The sequence below is a fragment of the Manacus candei genome, unplaced genomic scaffold (assembly GCF_025592945.1).
Source record: "Manacus candei isolate 608988 ecotype Guabito, Panama unplaced genomic scaffold, ASM2559294v1 h1tg000044l, whole genome shotgun sequence".
Lineage (NCBI taxonomy): Eukaryota > Metazoa > Chordata > Aves > Passeriformes > Pipridae > Manacus > Manacus candei.
Window position 1 is genome coordinate 256,458 of NW_026138092.1, and position 22,568 is coordinate 279,025.

General features: G+C 40.4%; 3 protein-coding genes across 6 annotated transcripts in view; 1 reads left to right on the forward strand and 2 right to left on the reverse strand.

Moving 5' to 3' along the window:
- Positions 1–3: 3 nt before the first annotated feature.
- On the forward strand, positions 4–3,712 carry GNG5 (G protein subunit gamma 5). The gene is made up of 3 exons (XM_051796109.1): positions 4–173; positions 1,202–1,357; positions 3,470–3,712. The coding sequence occupies exons 1-2, from the start codon at positions 93–95 to the stop codon at positions 1,325–1,327; spliced, it is 207 nt and encodes a 68-aa protein (XP_051652069.1). The 5' UTR covers positions 4–92; the 3' UTR covers positions 1,328–1,357; positions 3,470–3,712.
- A 968-nt stretch (positions 3,713–4,680) lies between these two features.
- Positions 4,681–10,194, reverse strand: RPF1 (ribosome production factor 1 homolog). The gene is made up of 9 exons (XM_051796103.1): positions 9,998–10,194; positions 9,860–9,916; positions 8,610–8,690; positions 8,135–8,230; positions 7,262–7,415; positions 6,624–6,706; positions 5,665–5,846; positions 5,452–5,578; positions 4,681–5,100 (listed from the first exon to the last, which is right to left on the reverse strand). The coding sequence occupies exons 1-9, from the start codon at positions 10,145–10,147 to the stop codon at positions 5,059–5,061; spliced, it is 972 nt and encodes a 323-aa protein (XP_051652063.1). The 5' UTR covers positions 10,148–10,194; the 3' UTR covers positions 4,681–5,058.
- A 972-nt stretch (positions 10,195–11,166) lies between these two features.
- LOC127474782 (sterile alpha motif domain-containing protein 13) overlaps positions 11,167–22,568 on the reverse strand; it is a 61,114-nt gene continuing 49,712 nt past the window's right edge. For 3 of the 4 annotated variants that reach the window (XM_051796079.1, XM_051796080.1, XM_051796082.1), the window contains 3 exons: positions 20,661–20,770; positions 17,894–18,187; positions 11,167–15,841 (listed from right to left, as the gene is read on the reverse strand). The gene's annotated coding sequence lies outside the window, so the exon portion shown is untranslated. The remainder of the gene's footprint in view (positions 15,842–17,893; positions 18,188–20,660; positions 20,771–22,568) is intronic. The other variant, XM_051796078.1, reaches the window with a different exon arrangement.

Here is a 22,568-nt window from a genome sequence, read left to right on the forward strand (position 1 = left end):
GCCCCGCCCGGCCCGCCCGCGCAGGCGCCGCCGTCCCGGGAGCTGTGGCCGCGCCGGGAAGTTGCTCTGGGTGTGCCCGCGCCGCTCCCGCCATGTCGGGCTCCTCCAACGTGGCGGCCATGAAGAAAGTGGTGCAGCAGCTGCGCCTGGAGGCGAGTGTGACCCGCGTGAAGGTGAGCGCGGAGCCGCGACGGGACGGGACGGGGCGGACGCGCCGCCATTTCACCGCCCTGGGCCCGGCGGGCCGGGGCCGCCCGCTCCGACCTGCCCCGGCCCGCAGACCTTGCTCGGGGCAGAGCGCCCAGGCTTCGCCCTGGGGCTCCGTCGGGGCTGCCCGGCCGGGGCGAGCCCGGGACGGCCGCACAGCCGCGTCCCGTCCGCCGCCGCCCTCCCGGCGCTCGGCCCGTCCGCCCCTCGCTCTCTGCAGCCCCTCGGGGCCCCAGGGCCGCTCCCGGGGCCATGGACGCGTCCCGCGCGCCCCTTCCTGCCCCCGGTCCGGGGAGCGGCGCCTTCCGTCGGGCTCTGGTGAAAAGGCGGCCCGAGTCGGGGCGCACAACAGACTGGCCCGGCCCCAGCGCTGTAAAATGGAGACGTCGCCGCCAGACACACAAAGTACATTGAACTCGTGCCGTGCCGGGGTGAGACACGGCCCGTAACACCAGGGGAACTCTGGGCAAACTGCAGATACGACATACCAGTAAAAGATGCTACTTTTTGAAACTTTGGTCGTTCTGTTTTATGAGTTCAGAGTTACAGCAAAGAAAAGCAAGACAAAGAGTTTTTTACTGGTCTGTTTTTAGGAAGGTACAGCCTGCCAAAACCCCCATACGCTATATCTCATCATAAGGACGGCTTTCCAGGGGAGGACGAAATGCCAGTTCAGTCGAGCATGTGAAACTCTAGGCTGTATTTTAAAATTATTTATGCTAGAACAAGGATCTTCATCTGTTTAATAAAGCCATCTCCAAGACGTTGCTTATCTGTCACCCTTTGTGCTCAGAAGTTTAAAATGAAAATTAAACACAGATTGATTCTTACTCTTATATTCCTCAATTTCTTGCCTTTAAGAAACAAACAAAAAAAATTACAATAAAATGGTTGCATAAAAATCTACATAAGAATTGCTTATACTTTTCAATGTAGTTACATCCTCTGTAAAGAGAGTTCAGTGAATTCTAACACCACCTGTTATTTTGACTAGGTTTCTCAGGCTGCCGCTGACTTGAAGCAATTCTGCCTGCAGAATGCGCAACATGATCCCCTGCTGACAGGAGTATCATCAAGTACGAATCCATTCAGACCCCAGAAAGTTTGTTCTTTTTTGTAATTATGTGAACTACTTCAGTGTCTTTCAGTGGTAAGTTCTTGAATTACAATTCATAAACTCTTTTGTCATTAAAAATAGCTGCCTTTAAATGAGACAGCCTTTATGAAAGGCACTCAGAAAAGACATCTGACTTAGGCAGCTGGTGTTGGTATAGATCCCCGTTTTGGGCCCCCTCCTCCCCTGTTCTGGTCACAGCTCTGTACTGGACACATGCTGCTCGTAAGTATTACGAGTAGCACTTTGCTGTCAGAGCTTCTGCCAGTTTCTGTTGCTGTAGCAAAGTAGTGGGGCCACCTACTACTAAGCGGCTCCTTGGACTAACCTGGCTGTATAGGAATTCTACTCTCCGTAAGGGTATTATTTCCCTTTTCTCACATAGGATTAATCACCTGACAGCATATTTGGTGAAACCTGATTGTGGCAGATAAAGCAGACTTCAGTTCTTAAACTTTTAAAAACACTTCCAAGGACAGATTAGTGGTGGTCCCCAAGAAGAGCACTGACTCCTATGGGGGGGATGAAGTGCCTTCCAAGCCAAGAGAAAAAAGTATGTAGTCCAAGAACGGTAGCAAGGCCCATACTCTACTCAAAAAAACTACATGGGTAGCAGTTTAAACAACTAGAAACTATTTGGATTTTCATTCAAAAACTTTCATTAGGTTCATTAGCACTACTGCTATCACCATGGAGACTACTCACTCATCTGGCATTCCCTAAGAATTCTGGTGATTAGATTTTAGGCTAACCTCTTTAGAAGGGTGAGCTTTAGATCCACAGTAGTCCCACCAAAACTCTTGAGAATCACAATAACTTAATTATTTTGACCACAGTAAATGCATGATAATTTTATCGTGTTCCCCTTTCCCACTGCCCCTTGACTTGGATCTGTTGGGGATGAGAGCATAGGTATTATTTCAAAGCACCCAATACACAGTAGTTAACTGTAGATCACAATCCTTAGAAATCTCATAGCAACTCAACCTTGAAAAATTCTGCTTTTGTAGTTGACTTACATCACCCAAAGAACTGTAGTTTTCTAGATTTAAGTGTTAATAGGCAGCTTTATAGAAAGGTGACCACAGTCAAACTAAATTGTTAACTGATCTCCCCTCAAACAGACTGTGGAAAGCTTCCAGAAAGTTTGTATTAGCATGAATCACCTCATTTAAAGACCAGAGTAGTAACAGTATAGAAGTTGATGCTTCCCACATTCTTTTGAGCAGTGAATTACAGCAGTGTCACTGAAATGTGCTTTGGAGTTCTTGTAGCTTTTAAGGTTACTTCTATTGTGAATTTTGCCAACTACTCTTATGTAAAAATATTCTTGTACACTGATTTGTGATCACACTACTGTAGCTTCATCTACAAACAGTAATGCAAGGAAGAAATCAGATTATCTGTAAGCATTACAGATTGATAATTTATAAAAAGCCAAATAAACTGTACTTAATCAGTGACACATATAGTTCCCCATCGAGGTCTGCCAAGGTCTAGTAGTTCCTGGGTGTGGATGTCAGGAAATAATGTTTCCTCTGTCTCTAACACATATGTACGTACACAGGGCATAAAAGGCTTAATATTTTCTTTCTCAGTTACAGCCTTTGGAATGGAACACTTGTTTCTGTTTTAGTTACACTACCTATATGTAAAATTCCTTTACTTTGCTGTATCTCCTGCAGGACTTCCTGAAGAGAGGGGGTTTCTTAGTTGTAATTCCTGGTGTTTTCTCGATGAGCCAATGGCGTTCATGTTTGCACAGTCAGCACCACCTCACTGAAGAGGAAGTGTAGTTTGTTAGTTACACAGCACACTCCCTGCTTTGCGGAGTAGGTGCTTGATGTTTTAGTGCGCACAAAGTGACGGGGAACAATTTTTTCTGTTCTTCCACCTAGTAGTTTGGCTGCCTGGAGAAACTAAGCTTCAGTTCTTTTGTAACAGTTTTGATTATCTTACTGTACTTTTGGGGGTAGTTTCATGGTTTTAAAAGTTTATTGTTTAAACTAATGTTTTATAAAAGAGCTGTAGAAAAAGAGGATTTTTTTCCTTAATAGCTGTCCATGGCATACTCTGAAGAAATTAGAAATAGAGTTGCTTCATTTAGCACTGATACCTGTCTAACTAGATTTTGGTTTTGTTTTTCAGATCTTTTACCATCTTCTCCTACTTGCTGATGTGTGTATGAGCAGAATGCCTCAAGGAGCAGCCTGGTTTGAAGTCTGTACAAAAGCTTAGCTTTAACGTGCCAAATCTAACTCTACAAGTGCTACTGTCGTCAAACCTCTTACCATCTACCTCTCCAAATGAACTGTATGCTAGTTCCGTATTTCTGTTTCATAAGGGAATCAGTTTTATATGCCAAGCAAAAAATAAAAGTGTCTTTACTTAGTCTGGTCTTGAAATTACTGTAAGACATTGATTAACTTTTGGATGTGGCGACACCTCACCAGTCACCGCATCCCTCTGCAGCAGCTGGAGAGCAGATAGAGGAGTGTCTAAATATTTTGTGCTGCTGCAAGTCTGCCTGGGGCTAATAGTTGTACAGAACAATGAGGCTTCAGCAGTACTATACTTAGAAGCATAACAGAAATAGAACAGAAAAAAATTTTTGACTGCTAATTTGTAATTCAGCTATACAGCTGTGCCGTATCACAGACACTGAATAAAGACAAAGAGTAAATTATCTTTTATCTTAATGAGTAATTCTACCCTAGTAGATGACTTACTCTGTGAGCCATCTTATTCATTAAGTAATTAAAAAAAAGCACTTACAGCTGCACATGAAAAGAAAGTAACTCAAAGAAAACTTGGCTTTTTAGCTGCCAGTGAATGTGCCAACTTAAGGCAAAACTAGTTTATTTGCAGGTAATAGCAGCTCAAGTATAGCTATGATGCTGAAGAAGCATTTTTAAAATTTTAATGGGGAAAATCCTGCTTAGACACCTCACACGTTCACTGAGCAGCATTTTTAGATGAGATAGCTTTATGTACTTCCTCTAAGGGGGTTTTACAAATTCTTTCCCATCTGTCTTTGTTTCTTTTCAGCTGCTCTGGGTATATACACCTCTTGTCAATATGATATTTACAAAAGAGATACCTGTTGAGTCAAGCATATTATTTTTGTAACTTCAGCAACGTGGCTATTTTATGCAAGATGTTAATGAAATAAAATACCATGGACTTCCTGGATTGCAAACTGCCTTCTCAATGTTCTCTAGATAGGAGAACATTCTTGGAAAACTATCACCATACTGTCAGGGAACAGCATACTGTAAGTTAGAAAGAGGTTTAAAACATTTGTCTCTTACCTGTTAATTGAAGATGTCTGGGTTAACAGAGAAAAATCAAAACAGAACTGTAAAACTAGAAATACTTTATTTTGAGAATTTCTCTAACTGACGTATCTGCTGTCTTTGATGTTGTGAAGCATAATCTACTTCTACAGCACAGCAGCAATCATGGCAAACCTTCAGTGATAGCTAAATTACAGGCTGCTCAAACATTGCCATGTTTTTCCTGCTAAACTGGAAAAAGTCATTGTCCTTGTCATGTTGACTCCAAACAGGAAGAAAGACACATCCTACTTGATCTGCTGCTGTAGAAAGTGTTATTGTTTGCAGTTTGTCTTTCTGCAGACAGATACTGTTCAGTATCATTATCATTAGAAGTCTGAAATCATCCATAGTTGAGAGCAGCTGCTGTATTCCTGGTCACCAGCAATTGGCAGATTTCACTTATAAGTGGAATTTTCTTCTACTTGTGTCCATTTCTCTACGCTAAAATTTAAAAGAAAAGTTGTTTACCAACAAATTCATGCAACAGGATACAAACAAGGATGATCACTCCAGCTTATAGCAGGATAGGCAGTGAAATGTGTCAGTTACAGTGCAGTTGCAAATAAGTAGTCATGGTATATTCACCATCCTTTCTATTTTTACTTTTGACTTGCAATACAGCAGAATGTTTCTGCTTTGTCTATTTTGAGAAATAAAGCTCTAAATATTTCAGTTAGACACTTCTGTATTGACAACTGCATTTATACTGCTTTTCTAGGACAAGATTTATGGTTAGATTTCATGTCAGATTTATTCTATCCAAGCAGGATGATTATCATTACTTAGACATACCTTATGAATCCACTCATATTCTCCAAATTTGGAATCAAAAGTTCCTTTTTGAAGTGACCTCAGCTTTAACGTAAAACGTGGTCCAAGTTCTTGAATTCCCACTTTCTTTTCACTCTTGAATATATATCTTGGGGAAGAAAAGAATTAAAATTAGGAATCAAGTTACAAGAGTACTCCCTCTCATTTGTAAATGAGTTTTGTGGAAAACATCACCTGTGGAATCTGAAAAAGATGTAGTCTCGCTGGTTGTGAAATGTAGCTACTTGTCTTCCAATGAACTGAGGATCATGCGGGAAGAGAGAAGCAAACATGCGGCCAAGGGAATGGCCGAGTCGCGTTGTGAAATTGTTCAGGATCACTTCGGGGACGTGCTCTGTGGGCTCTTTGCCTTTTCGCTGCAGTGAAAGAAGAATGCAAAGAACAGATGGAATGCAAAAGGATTTTAATGTATTATCACAGTAGAGTTTGACATAGGAAGACGAGAGGGCTGATAACATGCCCTAATCATTTTTTCAAACACAACTGAAATTCATAAACAAGTAAAGGAGCAGCTGGTAACATAAGATTCTTTGGTTCAACGATATAAATTAAATGAAAAAGCACAAATAATTTTACATTTCCTCTCTCCTGCGCAAATTTCTACTCTTGGCTGAACCGGGTGTAGCAAATAGTGCAGTCTACCTGTCAGAGGAATATTCCCTCTCTACTAATACCAACTAAGAGCATTTTACTGCAAATTATTTAGGGCTAAGTAAGCAGTATTTACTACAGAAGAAGTGACAGAGCTATAAGAATAAGAAGTAGTTCCTAGTCTTGAAAAAATCCTACATCTATTGAAACCTTTTCTACTGCTGATTTTTATATACCCTATTGTCTGCATGCTATACATGGGGTATTCCCTATTGATGTAGGGAATTTTAGCTAAAATTGTAGCTGCTATTTATCAGCATGATTATAAAAATACATGGCAGACAGTTACAGAAGTTCAGCAAATAACCTCAAAAATGGAAGTAGAATACACTAGTCCTTAAACCCGTTAGTTTACAAAAAAACCACTTTTAACAAGATCGGCTGAATCATACAAAAGTGCAGTTTTGATAGTTCAAGTAGACTGAATGCATTCATCATTAAGCAACAGACTGTCCATTTCTCAAAATTTTTTGGAGTCTCACCTTTATTTCTTTGCGTAAACGCACACTACTCATTCTAAAATGAGCAGTTGGACCATCAGGCAGATGACTTAAAACAAGACCGTCTGTGCACCAAGTTAAAAAAAAAAGGATGGTAAAATTCAACATGTAATTTACAGAGGAACATTTTATGCAAAATGCAACATTAGAGTATTATATCCATAATCCATGCCCAATTTACAAGGTTTTGTTATATTTTCAAACATACATTCACAGACTAGATAACTAGTGTTCTAAGTATGTCCATTAAATTATGTTTCAATAGCTAACAAGAGTTATCCTCTATCACTTTCCCAGTTATTAATTGGTAATGTTTCATCTAGTCAGCAAAATGAAATGAAACTTCCTGGTCAGAAAAACTTGTTAATTAATCAAACCATTAAATTTACTAAAATAATAACAATGGTTATCCACGCATTACAGACTAAAAGAAAATAAAAAGCCAACCTATCTACACACTTTCTTTAATAATTCCAAGTTCCATAAGCCATTAGATAGTCAGGGTGGCACAGTGATTTTTAACTCTCTAGTTTGCACAGTAAAAAGAAAACAGCATAGAGTTATCTCTGATGCACTCTACAGAATTTTTTTCTTTCCTCAATAAATAGACAAAAGGTTACTTGGTATTTTGCGATCTTCATTAATGACAATTAAATCCGTGAAGTCCCTTGCAATACACTGTGGAATAATTCTTTTCAAAGCCAGTCCTCTTCGATAGTAGACATGTGAGTTGGGTATAACAGTAGCCAGCTGTTCACAGAATCTCACTGTTCTCTGCAAAACAGGTGAATTAAATTGCAGAGTGGTAAATTCAGTGACAAATTCAATTATTAGGGGAATGAAAGGTTGCTCATTTTAACTACCATCCTTGAGGATACATTACTTCCAGTATCTCCATAAATGCTTGAAGATAAGTTATTAAACTACTTCATTCAATTAGTGGAAAAACATTCATTTGCAGTAAAGACTGCAGCACACCAGCACTTGTTTTTTTTTTAAGGACTCTTTTTTTCTTCCCTCAATCATAGAAAAGCAGGAAAATTTCAAAAGCATAACTTCCAAACTCATTACTTATTAAGGACACAAAGTTCACAGCATTTCAAAGTACAGTATGACTATTTCTTCAGGAACTGAAGATGTCTGTGGTTTTGGATAAATTCTCTGAGGTGTACTTTTTCTTCTATTTTTAAAGCATGTTTTTTTACGATTTTCACAAACATCAGTAATTTCTCCAGCTAGGCAATGTAGATCATGTCAATACAAGAACATATGCATGAGGTTGTTTTTTATTATGAAGGAAACAAAACACTACTAGAGAAGCCAACAGATTACATACATATATACAAGGTTATTGATAATCACTGAGTGAAACAACTGAAAAAAATCCACCATGAATGCTACTATTTTCAGCTTTATTTTATCAATCACAGTATAAAAACCTTGGTATCTTATAACCACTTGACTGCTCATAACTTTCCAAGTAAAACACATACCCCACGAGGTCGGTCTGATGTTGTGATAAGAATCTTGGGAACTGTCTGTCTGTTGAAATATGGTGCAAATTCATCAGTTGCTTCATCAAAAGCAACCTGGAAGAACAGAAGTCTTGTTATTCCACCATGTACAAAATAACTGAAGAACAATTATTCAATCTGATGTAAGTTTCAATTCACAAGATCTATTCGTAATTAATCATCCCAAGGCATGTGGTTTTTACATTTTTAAGAATCCAGTGTGATGAACATGGGCAGCTCTTACTATCAATACCAGTAATGCAAAAGGCAATTATTTAACACAGACAATGAAAGAATGACATCACCTCTTAGTGAGGCCATCATGTGTATAAAGTAATTCATCAACACATTAACAGGAGAGCGCTGAATATTCAGTTTCATCAATCCAGTTTATGTCCCTTCTTAGAAAAAAAACATTTAACTTAATAGTACATGCAGAAATTAAAGCAGTTACCTCTTCATCATTGGGATCTACAGTGGTTTCGTCATACACTCGCTGATTTTCAATAGTCTTTGGTATGGGTTTTGGAGGTGCCTAAAATACATAAGTTTATTAACATAACACGTTCACGTAATTATTAAGTATATTGCAAATACCACATTCATACTACCATGATATTGTGTATATTTCTACACAGAACTGAAGTATTATTTATTTTATGCCACTTTTAGAAAAAGACGTTGCAACATCACTTTGATTAAAAATATGCACAGGTATTGGGACATCAGAGAGCATCACATGGAGGAGAAGCATCACCAGAACAGTAGCAATGCTTAACTTCAGTCTAATTAAGAAACAAAGTTACAAAAACCCCCTGAAAAAATAGGAGAACTTTCTATTCCCTTTTCTTCCATGGAAGAAAAGAGCTCTACTTTCAACATAACACTTTTTAACCTTGACATCTACAATTTAATGACCAACAGCCTATAATGTTTACCCCGTTAACTTACACTACTCTTGTGAGACTACTATAATACAGAAACTCACATCTGACTGTCTTCAACCAGGTCAGTAAAGGAAGCAAAACCCTTGTTCATGGCTAGGCTTGGAATCCAGCAGACAACTGGTCTGGGCATGGTTTGGTCAGATCTGATTGTTTTAATTTATATAGAAATTACTATCAGAGTATAATTCCTAATAGCATCAACACAAATGCCATAGCAATCACAGCAGACAGAGATGACTTTTCAGGAAGGGCCTTCTTTTATGCCATTAGCTTAAAACTCACCCTGCCTGATTACAGCATCTTTAACACAGTAGAAACAATATTTCTTAGCTAATTGATACCTCTGCTAGACAATAGCATTTCTGAAGGCTACCACAGCCAGCAACCACAGGGATGATAGAATTACTGAATGGTTTGGGTTGGAAAGGACCTTTAAAGGACATCCAGCCTCCCCCTGCAGTGAGCACAGGAACGTCTTCAACCAGATAGGTTGCTCCGAGTCCCATCCAACGGGACCTTGAATGTTTCCAGAGATGGGGCATCCACCACCTCTCCGGGCAACCTGCTGCAGTGTTTCACACCCTCACTGTAATCGCTGCTCCGTTTCACTGAAGTCTGTGGAGATGACGTTCCCCTCACGAAGCTGAGGAGCCCCAGCCCAAGGCTGAGCTGCAGTCCCCAGGCGCGCCGTGCCCGCCCGCGGCGGGGCAGGGCCTGCCGCGCCACCACACCGGCCCGCTGCGGCCGGAGCCCTTACTTTGTCTCCGAGGGCCTCTCGCTCCTTCCTCCTCTTCTTCTTGGCGGCCAGCTTCTCCTGCGGGGAAGGGACAGCGCTCCGTTAGCCAGATCCGCCAGACCCGAGCCTCCCCCGCCGCCCGCTAACAGCCCGCCCCACCTTCCTCTGCTGCTGCTTCCAGCGAAGGAACATGAAGTGCCGGCGCTGCTTGTTCTTGATCTCGGACACGCTGAAGGTGGGCGGGAAGAGCACCCGCTGCTCGGCGGGCGGCCCGCCACGCTCGGCAGGGCCCCCGCCATGCTCCGCCATGGCGCTGCCGCCGGCACCGGCCGACCCCTGACCCTTGGCCTCTGCCCCGCGGGGCGGTGCCGCGCATGCGCTGGGCGGGGCAGCGCGGGGGCCCTGGGGCGGTCCGGGCTGTGAGGGAGCGGTCGCGCGGGGGTCGCAGGAGCGAGGAATATGCGGAGTTGGAAGGGACTCGCAAGGGTCATCGAGTCCAACTCCTGGCCCTGCACAGGACCATCCCCGAGATGGCACTGTGTGCCTGAAAGTATTGTCCAAATGCTTCTTGAACTCCGACAGGCTCGGTGCTGTGCGCACTGCCCTGGGGAGCCTGTTCAGTGCCCAACCACCCTCGGGGGGGAAGAACCTTTTCCTGATACCCAACGTAATCGTCCCCTGACACAGCTTCACGCCATTCCCTCAGGTCCTGTCACAGAAAGATCAGTGCCTGCCCCTCCACTTCCCCTCATCAGGAAGCTGTAGACGGCAATGAGGTGTCCCCTCCGTCTCCTCCAGGCTGAACAAGCCAAGTGACCTCAGCCTCATATATCTTCTCCTCTAGGCCCTTCGCCATCTTCGTAGCTCTCCCTTGAACACTTTCTAGTAGCTTCCTATCCTCCTTATATGAGCTCCTGCCAGTGCTGAGGTGTGGGGTCTGAGTCTCTTCCATCAGGATGGGCAGAGCAGTACAGCAGCAAGCTCAGACCTTTGAAAGAACAATTTGGGGGCAGAGAGGTGTTGGTTGGTTTTAATTTAGTCTAGAATTTAGTTATTTAAATGCAGAAATCCATAGAGATTTTTAAATGCCTGGTGCTGAGTTGCTGCAATAACCTCAATAAATCATGAAAGCCAGCAGTGCTAAAGGTTCCAGGGCTTGCCAGCATCATTCACCTTCCTTCTCTCTCCTCCATCTCTTGGCAGGAACTCATGGGATTTCCTGGATTCCAGATACCAAGATACAAGAACAACCTGAACTTTGCTAGCCACCAGTGCAAAACTGATGAGAGCTGTCCACGGCTGTGCTGACAGGCTGCGATGTAGGCAGGAGTTCTTACCCTCCCCCGTGACCGGAGAGGCCCGAACTTGGGGCACAAGTCTGTGTTGCTCACAGTTCTGGCTAACCACAGCTCTAAAGCAGTTTGATGCAGATGGCCTTAAGCTGAGACAGAGAAGATCCAGATTAGACATTACAAATATTATTTTCACTCTTAGGGTGGTCAAGCACTGGAACAGGTTGCCCAGGGAAGTGGTGGAGCCACTATGCCTGGAGGTGTTCAAGAGGCATCTGGATCTGGCTCTGGGTGATCTGGTTTAGTAGTTTAGGGGTTACAGGGGCAGTGCCAGGTGGTTGGTTGGATGCAGGATGGATGATCTTGAAGGTCTCTTCCAACCTGATGATTCAATGGTTCTGTGATTGTGTCACCCTGAACTGCTTACAGTATTCAAAGCGAGGTCTGCCCAGTGCAGAGCAGAGCGGGACAATCCCCTCCCTCGACCAGCTGACGATGCTGTGCCTGATGCCCCCCAGGACAGGGTTGTCCCTCCTGGCTGCCAGGGCACACTGTGATGGGTTGCTTGGTGTGCCGTGGACATGGCTGGGCCCAGGGCCGGGGTGGCACAGCCTGCTGACCTTCAGGGACCTGCAGGGCCAGGCTCATTGCTCAGCAGGCGGAAAACGTAGAGATAAGATCAAAGTATTTAATAGGAATTATTGCTGCAGTGTAATTTATAATCAGGGTTAACTATCAAAATGGGAAGCTTTGAGCAAACATGACACACTGATGGGTTTACGTGACATTGTGGCCAGCAATGCCTGACCCTGTGCACACATTCCACATTCAGACTTTTGCTCACAGTGACTTAAGCGGTGGGGAGCATCTGCTTAACAGGAACCATAGGGATTTGGATGGTAATGTTCCCAAAAGTTATTTTTATTCCATTAAAATCTGTTGAAACTTGATGTTAAAATGAAACAAGAACTCCTACTGCAAATTAGAGATTCAATTTACATAAAGCTAGAAATGAGGTTTTCTGCTCCTGAGCTGATTGTCCTGCTTAGAGGCGTGCAAACGTTTGTGCACAGCAAAGACCATACTCTGTTTTATAGAAATTGAGTACTCAGGGATTTGGGGGGGGGCTGGGCTAAATTAGAGGCATTTTTAATCTCAGACTACAAAATTCTGAGCCTCAGTGGGACTGATTATTTCCATTTGTCCCAAGGAATTTTTAAAAGCTTGAAGTTATCTACTAATTTTATATACAAATACTATTTTGCCTTACTATGTTTCTCTTACTAGAAAAGTAAAAAGAAATCTGTTACCATAAACATATGAAGATAATGGAAAAACATCTAGAAATAACCAGAACTAGCCAAAGTCTTAAACCTTGTTCTGTCCTATAAATGAATATTGCTCTTCAACTCAACTTGCTTCATTGAGATTACCTCTACTTAACACAGATGTAAATGGAAGATCAAAGGCCTCATTATGCACAACCTGATATTTTTCAGTCCCATTTTTGTCAGGAGAAAATATTTCAGCGATCCTTAGTGCCTTAAGGATAAGTAGTTTCCATGGTAATTGAATTTTGGAGGATTTTGTTGAGAATATGTTAACCAAGGACTTGCTGTAACTTTATCTCTCTAGCTGATTCAGATGTCAGAGATTGCAAGGGTGTCTCTCAAAGTCATTAGTAAAGATTTTCATCACTGCTGTTAGCAGAGCACACAGGGAGTTCTGTGTTGTTTGTAGTTCCAATTTGCAATGGTGTTTTTGTTGGGATCACTGAGTTCTTACATGTGGAAAAAACACATTATCTTTTCTCCCTCCCAGCAAGAGGGAAGACAACCTCCTAATATTATTCAAATACTTTTCTTTCAAGGACTCACAGGAACAAAATAATGATACACAAAAATACAAGAACTTCCTAAGGCAGGGGAGGAGCAATAAAATACACCAGAAACACATTGTGGACTTGGTAGAGATCACTGACAAGGTACAATTACAACTTCAATGGAAGGCCCAACTAATAAATGCATGCATAGTATTAGTTTAATTTTTTCATAGGAATTCCAGAGTCTTTTGCTTGTTTTAGCTATGAACTCTGTTCTGTGCAAATAACATTTTAACCAGGATACTCTTATTTTACAACTTACATAGCATGCTCTGTTGGGTTTTTTTTGTGCAGTGAAGAAAGGATAATATGGTCTCACTGGGGTGGAATGGCCAGTGGTGGGAGACACTCCCTGTGGCAGGGGAATCTGTCTTTGAGCCCACATCTCTTCAGCTGAGAATAGAGCTGGACATGGGCCCACCACAATATGCTGTCCTATGAAATATGAACATCTATACCATCACTTTTTGAGAGAAACCCTGCAATTGTATTTTGTAGAGATCCTAGTCCCATGATGCTTGGTATGTGATACTGTACCAAGCCATCTGTTATCTCTACTGTAGAAAAGCCTCTTGTTTACTCAGCTAGGCGTAAGCAAAAAATAAATGCTAAACTGCTTAGCTCTTTCCAGACTGTTCCCAGACTTAGGCATACCCAGAGCTGTTTCTCCAGGGGTGCATTTCATAGGGGAGCAAAGTAAAATTACAAGGTGCCTACACAGGAACTGCGTGAGTAGTTTTCAGGATCATCTGCTTGAGACTTGCAGGCTTGCATTCCTTAGTGGATCTTGGTTACAGTCTTTTAATTTCAGTGTTTTCAGTCACCCAGGGCAATCTCTCTAATGCATAAAATGGGTATCATGCATGATAAAGTTGGGTATTATTTAATGTTTAGAATTAACACTAGATCTTACTACGTGCTCTCAATGCCTGTCCTCATCCCATTACTTAACACAAAAAAAAATTATTATTTTCATATGCTTTTCTGGGTTACTCTTGTTTACAGTACCTGAGCTGTGTACAAACATTAAGGTGCTTATTGGAAAGAAGGCATGATGTCCATTATATGGATGAGAAAATTAAACCATTTTGTCAAAACAAAATTTATTAAACATATCTATGAATTTAGAATGCCCAGTGTAAGATACCCAGAGGTTATTTGGTGAATATTTAGCACTATGCATTTAAACCACAACTATATTCAATTAGGTTCACAATTAATGTCACCATGCTCAGGATCATTCTAGATACCAGATTCCACATATCTCAAGTTCACCACCCAGCAAATGAGAAATGCGGACTGAGTGTCCAAAAAAGTTAATTTTGCTATGGCTGAATAAGGACCAAATGAAATTTTCTTAGTTTTCATTCTGTAATGCTTTTGCTTTAGAGAATTTCTTTACAATCTTCATGCTTTTGTGTAAAAAGTCCTAGGCTTAAGAAACAAAACAATGTTAAAAAAAACCAACAAAGGCCCCTCTGAGTGGCAGTTTTATCTTCCAGACTATTGACATCCATGTCCCCCAAAGGTATCATTCCTAAATGTGCTGAGAGTGCACTCTGTTACCTTGTCTAGGCCATTAATAAGGACAGTAAGAGTTTTGGCCTCTGTATGGGTCCCTGAGGAACACCAGTAGTAACCAGCCACCTTTTTGTGTGAACTCAGAACTGCTGATCAACACCCATTTTACTGCACAGCCCATCCATCTACCTTGTACATTTTTCCACTGCATATTTCTCCAAATTGACTGTAAGGGCACCGTGGGAGTCCATGTTGAAGGCCTCCCTAAAGTCAAGGTAAACAGCAAGCACTGCTCTTCCTCCTCTGTTGAGCCAGTCTTCCCATCAAAGGTTTGCCCTTGGTAAAGCCACATTACACCGTCTGTTCTCAATCACCTTTGTGTATCTCAGGTGCTAGGAAATGTCTTCCAGGAGTATTTGCTCCAGAGTCATCCTGGGGAAAGGGGTGAGACTGGCAGACCTGCAGTTCTCTGGGTCTCTCATCCTGCCCTTCTTGAAGGTGCAGCAGTTCAGCCTGGTGTACCCTCTTGCTGTACCCTCTTGCTGTACCATGCAAAGAGCAGTAATCAGTGATGCATTCAAATGTCTGTGTCAAACATCTCAGAACGTGTGTCTATGTGCATGTGGGAAAGAAAAAGAAGCAAAGCTTTTGGAAGCCCGACAGAGCAAGACTTAAATAAGCTCAGGAAAAATGAAGCAAAGGAGAGCATTTCAAAAAAGAAGGCATTTTACACGGTATTCTTGCAAAAAACCCTTGCAAATGTATTATTTAAAAACTATGGAAATTCCCTAGTCTGCTACATATGACTGTTGAGTTTAAAAAATTATTTCACAGTTGCTTTATGTACGGATGTCAACACAGTAGTAACCATGTAGTTATAACCGACATTACAATAGCTTCTTCCCACAGGATTTATCAAGATGGCACAGCTGGCCATTATCTTAAACTGATAACCAGATCAGCCTTGTTAATACTGGGTGTTTGATTTACTACAAGTCTGTCAGCACTTCTGGTTAGTTAGTAGATTATAACTACTAGATAATGCATTAATTGTATATTAGCTGGGGAAAAAAATATAATGGAGGTTGCTGGAGTTTCAAGTGCCTAGTGCAGAAAACAGGAATACTTCCCCAAATAGAAATTCTATGAACAACAAAATTGTAATTTGATACATTACACTTTCTCAGAAGTTTATCCAATAGCTACCCATGGCAAAGTACTGAAGAAGCATCTACTGTTTCCAGCCTGGTATTTTGCTGAATTCCTTGTGCTGCTTCTGAGGTCACTGTCCTTTTCCAAAGAACTGTCCTGTAAAAGGGACAATGGCAACATTTCATCAATGATTTGGGTATGCAGAAAAACTTGTGTTTCTTGAGGGGTGTGGTTCTCTTTGTAGGAAGTGATGCTTGTATCTCTCTGCTGATGGCAATAAAAAATAGCTTGAGCAGCCTTAGTAAAACATTCCTTCACATAGGGAAAAAGAAGGAGTTTATCCAAGATTAGAGTATGACTCATTTCTAGCCAGATATTTTTCAGAATATGCTACTTTGTGTTTTCATTTTATTTATTAAATTTCTGTTACTTTACATTAGGACATATTTGTACAGTAGTGGAATAATTTTGCTGAAATAAATAGAACTTGGTATAGCAAATAATTTTGTTTCTTTTTCTGCATGCAAGTTGCCCCAAAATATATAAGAATTTTCTCCTTGATCAAAATTAATGCAACACAATTTGCCTGTGCTACTAAAGGTACTAAAAAAGTATAACTATTTTGTTACAAAGTAAAAGGTGTCAAGTGAAACTGTTGTTCCCCTTGCAGATCACTCTTAACTTCGTGGTATCAACATATATGTTATCAAGAATAAGCAAAATATATTGCTTAAATATTTTAACACATTTCAGTGATAAGGAATTAGTCCACAGTACTAGTACATCTTTGGAAAGGTGAGCTACCTTGAACAATGTGTATTTTAGTATAGCTAAGTGCAGGCTAATATTGCTAGGAAAGAAAAACGTAGTTTGGCTATTTGATGGAGGGCTGCACTATGAAAAGCAGCAATAGAGAAAAGCAAGTAAGAACACACAGCAATGCCATCCATGTGGATCCACGTGGAGAGCACTGTAGCAGTAGGGGTTGGCTGGTGGAGCAGCATGTCCTGATACCGAGACAAAAACTGAGAACCTGGTTAACCAGTCTATGGTTGCTTTGTGATCTAGAAACCCTTCTTACAGGGGCTTCAAAACCTTAATCTCGAGCCCATCAATGAATTACATAAGCACTAACTCATCTTGAATTACATAAATAAAGAGAATAATCATAGAAATCTTCAGTTTAGAAGACAAATCTTTTAAAAGATGTAGTGTTGAAAGCTGAGCCATTTTTTGATTACAAAACAAAACCAAAACATAGAGAGAACACCTTGGACTAACTAAGCCATGGAAAAAAATAAATTGATAGGCCTGGGAAGTATTTCTTGCCACTTGAAATCTTTAAGAAGGTGGATTGTTTTTCCAAAGGAAGTGTTCTATCTCCACCAGAAATGCTGTAGATATCACTTGATCTAATTGCCACCTGTACCCTGCAAAAGGTCAGGCTGGAGACTCATGGTGCTTTCTCCTGGCCTGAAAACCTGTGATGCTATGAAACCTCAAAATGGAGTAAAAAACCCTTTCAAGTGTTTTATAAGAATTTTAGAATAACTGCCATAATATTCAGATGGTATGGGATTGAACATTGCAATGAATGGACTTTTAAAATAATTTAACAGGCATTTTTAGCTACATTACAGGTTTGGTTTTTTTCCTGTTTGCATCACTAGATTTTGATGAATAGTCACTAGAATTGCAGAATCTCTTCTATTTAAGGCTACCCAGCCCTTTTCCCCAATAAGATTCTGTTTCTTTACTGGTTTATCAAATCTTTAAGACTGGTATTTCAGTGCTGGGTGTTCATGGTAAATTTCTGGAAAGACTATTTTTGCATTTAGCAGTAATTATAAACAACATCAAAAGCAAAATGACTAAAGCTAATAAAAACAAATGCTAACGCAAGAAGTGGTTCTAAAATGTTAGACAGACTGGTAGGATAACTTGGAGATTTACCAGGAGATTTCTTTCTCTTTTATATTATAAACTCTCAGTAATAGAACTTTTTTTCTTATGTGCTGATAAAATATTATGGACATTTTTAAGTGCTAATCACAAAATAACAAAGATAACACACAACATAAGGCATTTAGCTAGTAACATATAATCCCAGTGTCAGATAAACTTTTTTTCCAGCATGCATATGTAGCTCTTATTAATGAAACTCAAGCTGCACCTAATTACTACTAACAGAAGAACACCAGCGTTTACCTCCCACACACAGAGCCACACCTCGCCCTCCAGGAAATCCAGAGAGCTTCCGAAGAATTATTCGTAGCTGTGGCCTAGATTTCAGTCTCTTTGGGATCATTTTTCTGTAGAAGCTTGTCAGAGCCAATCCTGTCTGGTGCACAGGGTTTGACTGAACAAAGAAATTAAACTCATAGTGAAATCTGCTCTTAAGTTAGACCTTTTATCACAGGATCTCTTTTGCTTGGTCTGCATGGTTCAACCAGTTTGGTGCTTTACCCAACACAGAGTGATGCTGAAGACAATCTTTGTTCCCTGCAGTAGGAGACAGAGGACAGAATCAAAAGCACCATTTCAGTAAAAGTAACTGTACAAATTGACAGGGAAGAATTAGCTAAATTGATTAGCTAAAATATTTCTTTTGTCTGTATTTCCAAATTGATCATATTTTTCTCCTGTCTGGGAAAATACTTTATTTCCTAAATTTGTGTGGGATTATTTATGAAAGAGAAGGTATGGCATGGTTACCTTTGGCAGGAGAGAGTTAGGCTTCAAGCTCTGCTTTCTTATTGAACCAGAAGAGTTTTAAATACATCTGGAAAGAAATTACAGCATTCAATCCAGTACTGGGATTGTATCCATCAGCTGACAATGCATCTGGCCATGGCCTTTGCAATTCAGCCTCCCATGGAAATGTGCAGTACTGTAGTGCCAATATGGGATTCAGGAGATCTGTCCTGTCCTCAGTTTCTTTCTTCACAAATACTTCATGGTAACTCTGATACATCCCTTTGTGCCTTATTCTCCTACAAAATTTGTGTGAAAGCATTTTTGCTTTATACAAATAAATAAGCAGAACATATGTTCTAGAAAGAACAAGGGCCCAGTAAATCTCTTAGGGAGTCTTCTGCTGGGAAGCAAAGTCTCTGAAAAGCAACTAGAGACTAACAGACCCCAATTCCTATTCTCTGATGTGGTGACTAAAACAGGGAAGCCAACTCTTGATTGCCCAAGCAAGTAAATATTGAGAAAGAATAGAGAGATTTATACTTCATCTGTATCTGGCACCAATGCAAGGAAAAGTGGAATGTTGTAATGGGGTTTGGGTCCTAAATTCAAATAAAGTGATGAAAAATTAGAAGGATTTCATAGGATAGAGATGAGACACGATTAAGAGATACTCTCCTTCTAATGTGGGGCTCAAAGAGTTCCATCTATTTAGCTCATCAAATAGAAGGTTAATAGGGGCCCTTTATGTACCATTTTGTGTTGTAAACATCCGTTTAAAAATCCATGCCTTAGCTCTGGGAGACAAAGATCCCAGACCTGCAACCTTAATTTATCGTTACCTCTAATTAATCATTGAGATTGTTACCAAGAATTATGGTAACTTTTCTGTTGATATTTATTTCAACATGTATGTTTCTCCTTCAAAATGATACAATCTAGTTCAGACAGGAATGAGTTCAGGAAAATCTGCTCTCCATTATACCGGAAGTCAGACTAGAAGATCACACACGTAACATCAGGCTTTCTAATCTGCTAATTAAATAGTTTACATAAATTCAGTTTAATCGGTTCTATGTTTGTTTGTAAACAGTATTTTAATATTTCATGTTTGACTGCAGCCTCACCTAATCTCAATTATTTCTTACTGTATTTGTGTGGTGGAACCTTGTCATCCTACAAGCACCTCCATGTTTTTCCTTAAGGGTGGCATCATTAGCTTGTTACACAACGTGCAAGGCTGATATTGTGGATATGATGCCAACCACAAAATCATTGAGAGATGGAGTGATGGCGTTGCTGGAGATACCAACAAAACTGCTCTGGATCCTGCACACAAGTTATTTATCAATAGCAAGTTCTGTTGTACTTTTTTTAAAGCTTAAGTAGAATATACTGCTCAGATGATTGTAGTCTCTTCGCAGGCCTCTGTCAAGGATTATTAGCATGTCATTCCAGATTTTTTTTTTTTTTAACAACTAAATGTATAAGTTTCCAGGCTTTTATCCAGGCTGAGGCTGGTATTTAAAATTTTGTTCTCACTTGTTCTTTCAGCTAGACGTATCAAATTTCTGTCACAGAATTAAGTTCTGGGAAACTCCTGTGACAGAATTAAGTTCTGGGATGGAGCTGGATAATGAGCAATAAATAAAACCAGAAGACTACACACTTAATATAAAGGATTAAAAGCCAGCAAACCCTCTACATATTATCTGAGAAAGCTGCAGATTTTATACACAAAAAAAAAAGATGGTCCAGTTGTAAAGGATAGTCATACACAGGCCAAATCAAAGTTTTACAGGCAAATGTAGTTCTATACTTCCTCACTTTTGAATACTTTATTTCACAGTACTAGAGTTCTTCAGGTGTAAGTTTCTCTTCATAAGTAGTATGTTCATACAGCCATATGCAAGACTTACAGTTATGCTATCTGGGACACAGTGCTATGGGAGTTTAAAGTACTCCCTCTGGGAGTATCCAAAACAGAAAATTCAAAGCATAAACAGATACAAACCTGTATCAGCAGTAAAAGAAATAGCATGGGTGGTTTTCTTTAAGAACAAAAGCATGCATTCTAATTGAGAACATTAGCTAACAGTGTCTACATGTGAAATACTTTTAAAGGCTGTGCCTTTGAATGTATTAGGTCCAATTTCCAAGGCTGTTGAGAACTTGCCAACTGCATAATTTTCATTTCTAATTATGAAAGATTACTGTCAGAAAAGCTGACTTTCCTTTTTGAAGCCAAATCCTGAGAAGGTACCGAAAAACCAGGACTCACCCTGACTATTTCTGATCATCCTTTTACAGTTTCTTCTGTCGGAGTAATGCTTGCAACATAATAACTTTGCTAAAGAGCTTTTGAAAACTGGTCTCTCAAGCTTAGAAAATCTGTGTGAAGAAAGTAATAGTTATCATTCAAACTTGACGCCAAAGTCTAATTATTACTTCAAACACAACAAGAACACAGCAACAGGATTTTTTTTTAATCTCCTTGGTGCACTGCAGTAGCCACACCTACATCCTTTCAGAGGAAATATATTTCTCTTCTCCCGAATACTTTGCACAAATATGTATTAATTTGTACAGTGCATTCATAAATTTATCTAAAGTTTAGCTCTTCTAATTTTTTCTCTGTTGACCTTATTGTCATGCTTTACACAACACTACATTCAATTTCCACTGGACTTACTTCAGATGCTGTTAGCCCTTGAAACTGCCCTTGCCTAGGGAGGACACTGTGCTTATGGTGTAAGTGGTGAGGGCCACGAAGCCACTCGGTTTCACTTTGCCTTTACCACACCAGTTTAACAAAGATAATCGAACCAGTTGTGCTCAATAGTGCTATGTTTAAGTGTCACTTGATCCCACAAAGAGCTGGGCTCATATACCCAGAGATGGGAACCATGAAATACAGATTAGTTTCTTATCTGCGATACTGTGTTTCACCTTTACTGTCCTATCTGTCTAGCTGACGGTCATTTCAGTTGGATTACCAAGCTAAACCCACAAATTCAAATAGCATTTTCGAAGCATATGATTTTGAAAGCAGCCAAACCACATGCTTCACTCCTCACTTCTTTGATTGTAAATGTGCTGATTGTTAACAGTGAGGACGCTGGAATCCAAAGGAATTTAGCATTAAAGAAATACTGCATTTTATTTTAAAAGAAGTATTGAAATCTCAAGTCCTCTGTACCAGCAGGGCCCTGAGCAATGCTAGCTCTCTCAAAAAAACCCAGCTGTATATTTTGACATACAACGTGGGTCTAACTTGCAAAGAGCAAAGGTTTTGAAATTTCCCTATAATTTTCCAGTAGAGGCACAGGCTTCCTTAAGAAATTAAATGTATGGAAAAGATGCATGAACTTCTATTTCATAGTCATATTTGTGGCTTTATTAAAGGTAACTTACTAATCTTACACTAATGTCTTTACACCCAGAGACTGAAAATCATTGCTGTACAGTACACAGACATACTAGCATATGTTAAACATAGTTATTGTAAAGGTGCTTTTCTGAAAGTGTTTGCCATTGCTTTCTTGATACAGCCTGCAATGGTTTGGTGGTGCAGATGCCACATGAAACATCTGAAATAGAATTTGAAATCAGTGGAGAGGACTTAGTTAGGGTACACACTGCCATGGACTGTTTTCCTGAAACACATACCATTCTTTGGAATTTGGTTTATTTGAAAGTCTGTGTTGTCAGACTGATTTTGGTGACCAAGGAATACTGAAGGACAGAGGGGTACTTTTTCTCACAAAGCTAAAATAGTACCATGAGGAACAGATGAACTCACTCATCAAGGGTGTAACAACCTCTCCAGGTTGTACATTACACACGTACAGTGCCTTGACACAGTGTTGCATTATGTGCTCCCAGCAACAGAAGCATAAGGAGTCATCCAAAGGAAAGAGAGGGAAACTAATTCTGCTGTTAGCAGAAGAATGGTATCTCTGCTCTTTTAATTTCTACTTTGCTGTATGGTGCCAGTACCAAAACAAGACCTGCAGAGGTACTCAGGAATGAGTTCCCTCCTCCTGGCTTTCCCACATTCACAGCACTTAGAAAGCAGTGTGCACCCAGAAGATGTTCTTAGTCCTCTAGGGAGATCTTAAATCTCCCTAGAGAAGAAAAGAGTCCTTATATCCACACAGCCCATCTTCCTCAGTTCTAACAACACAAA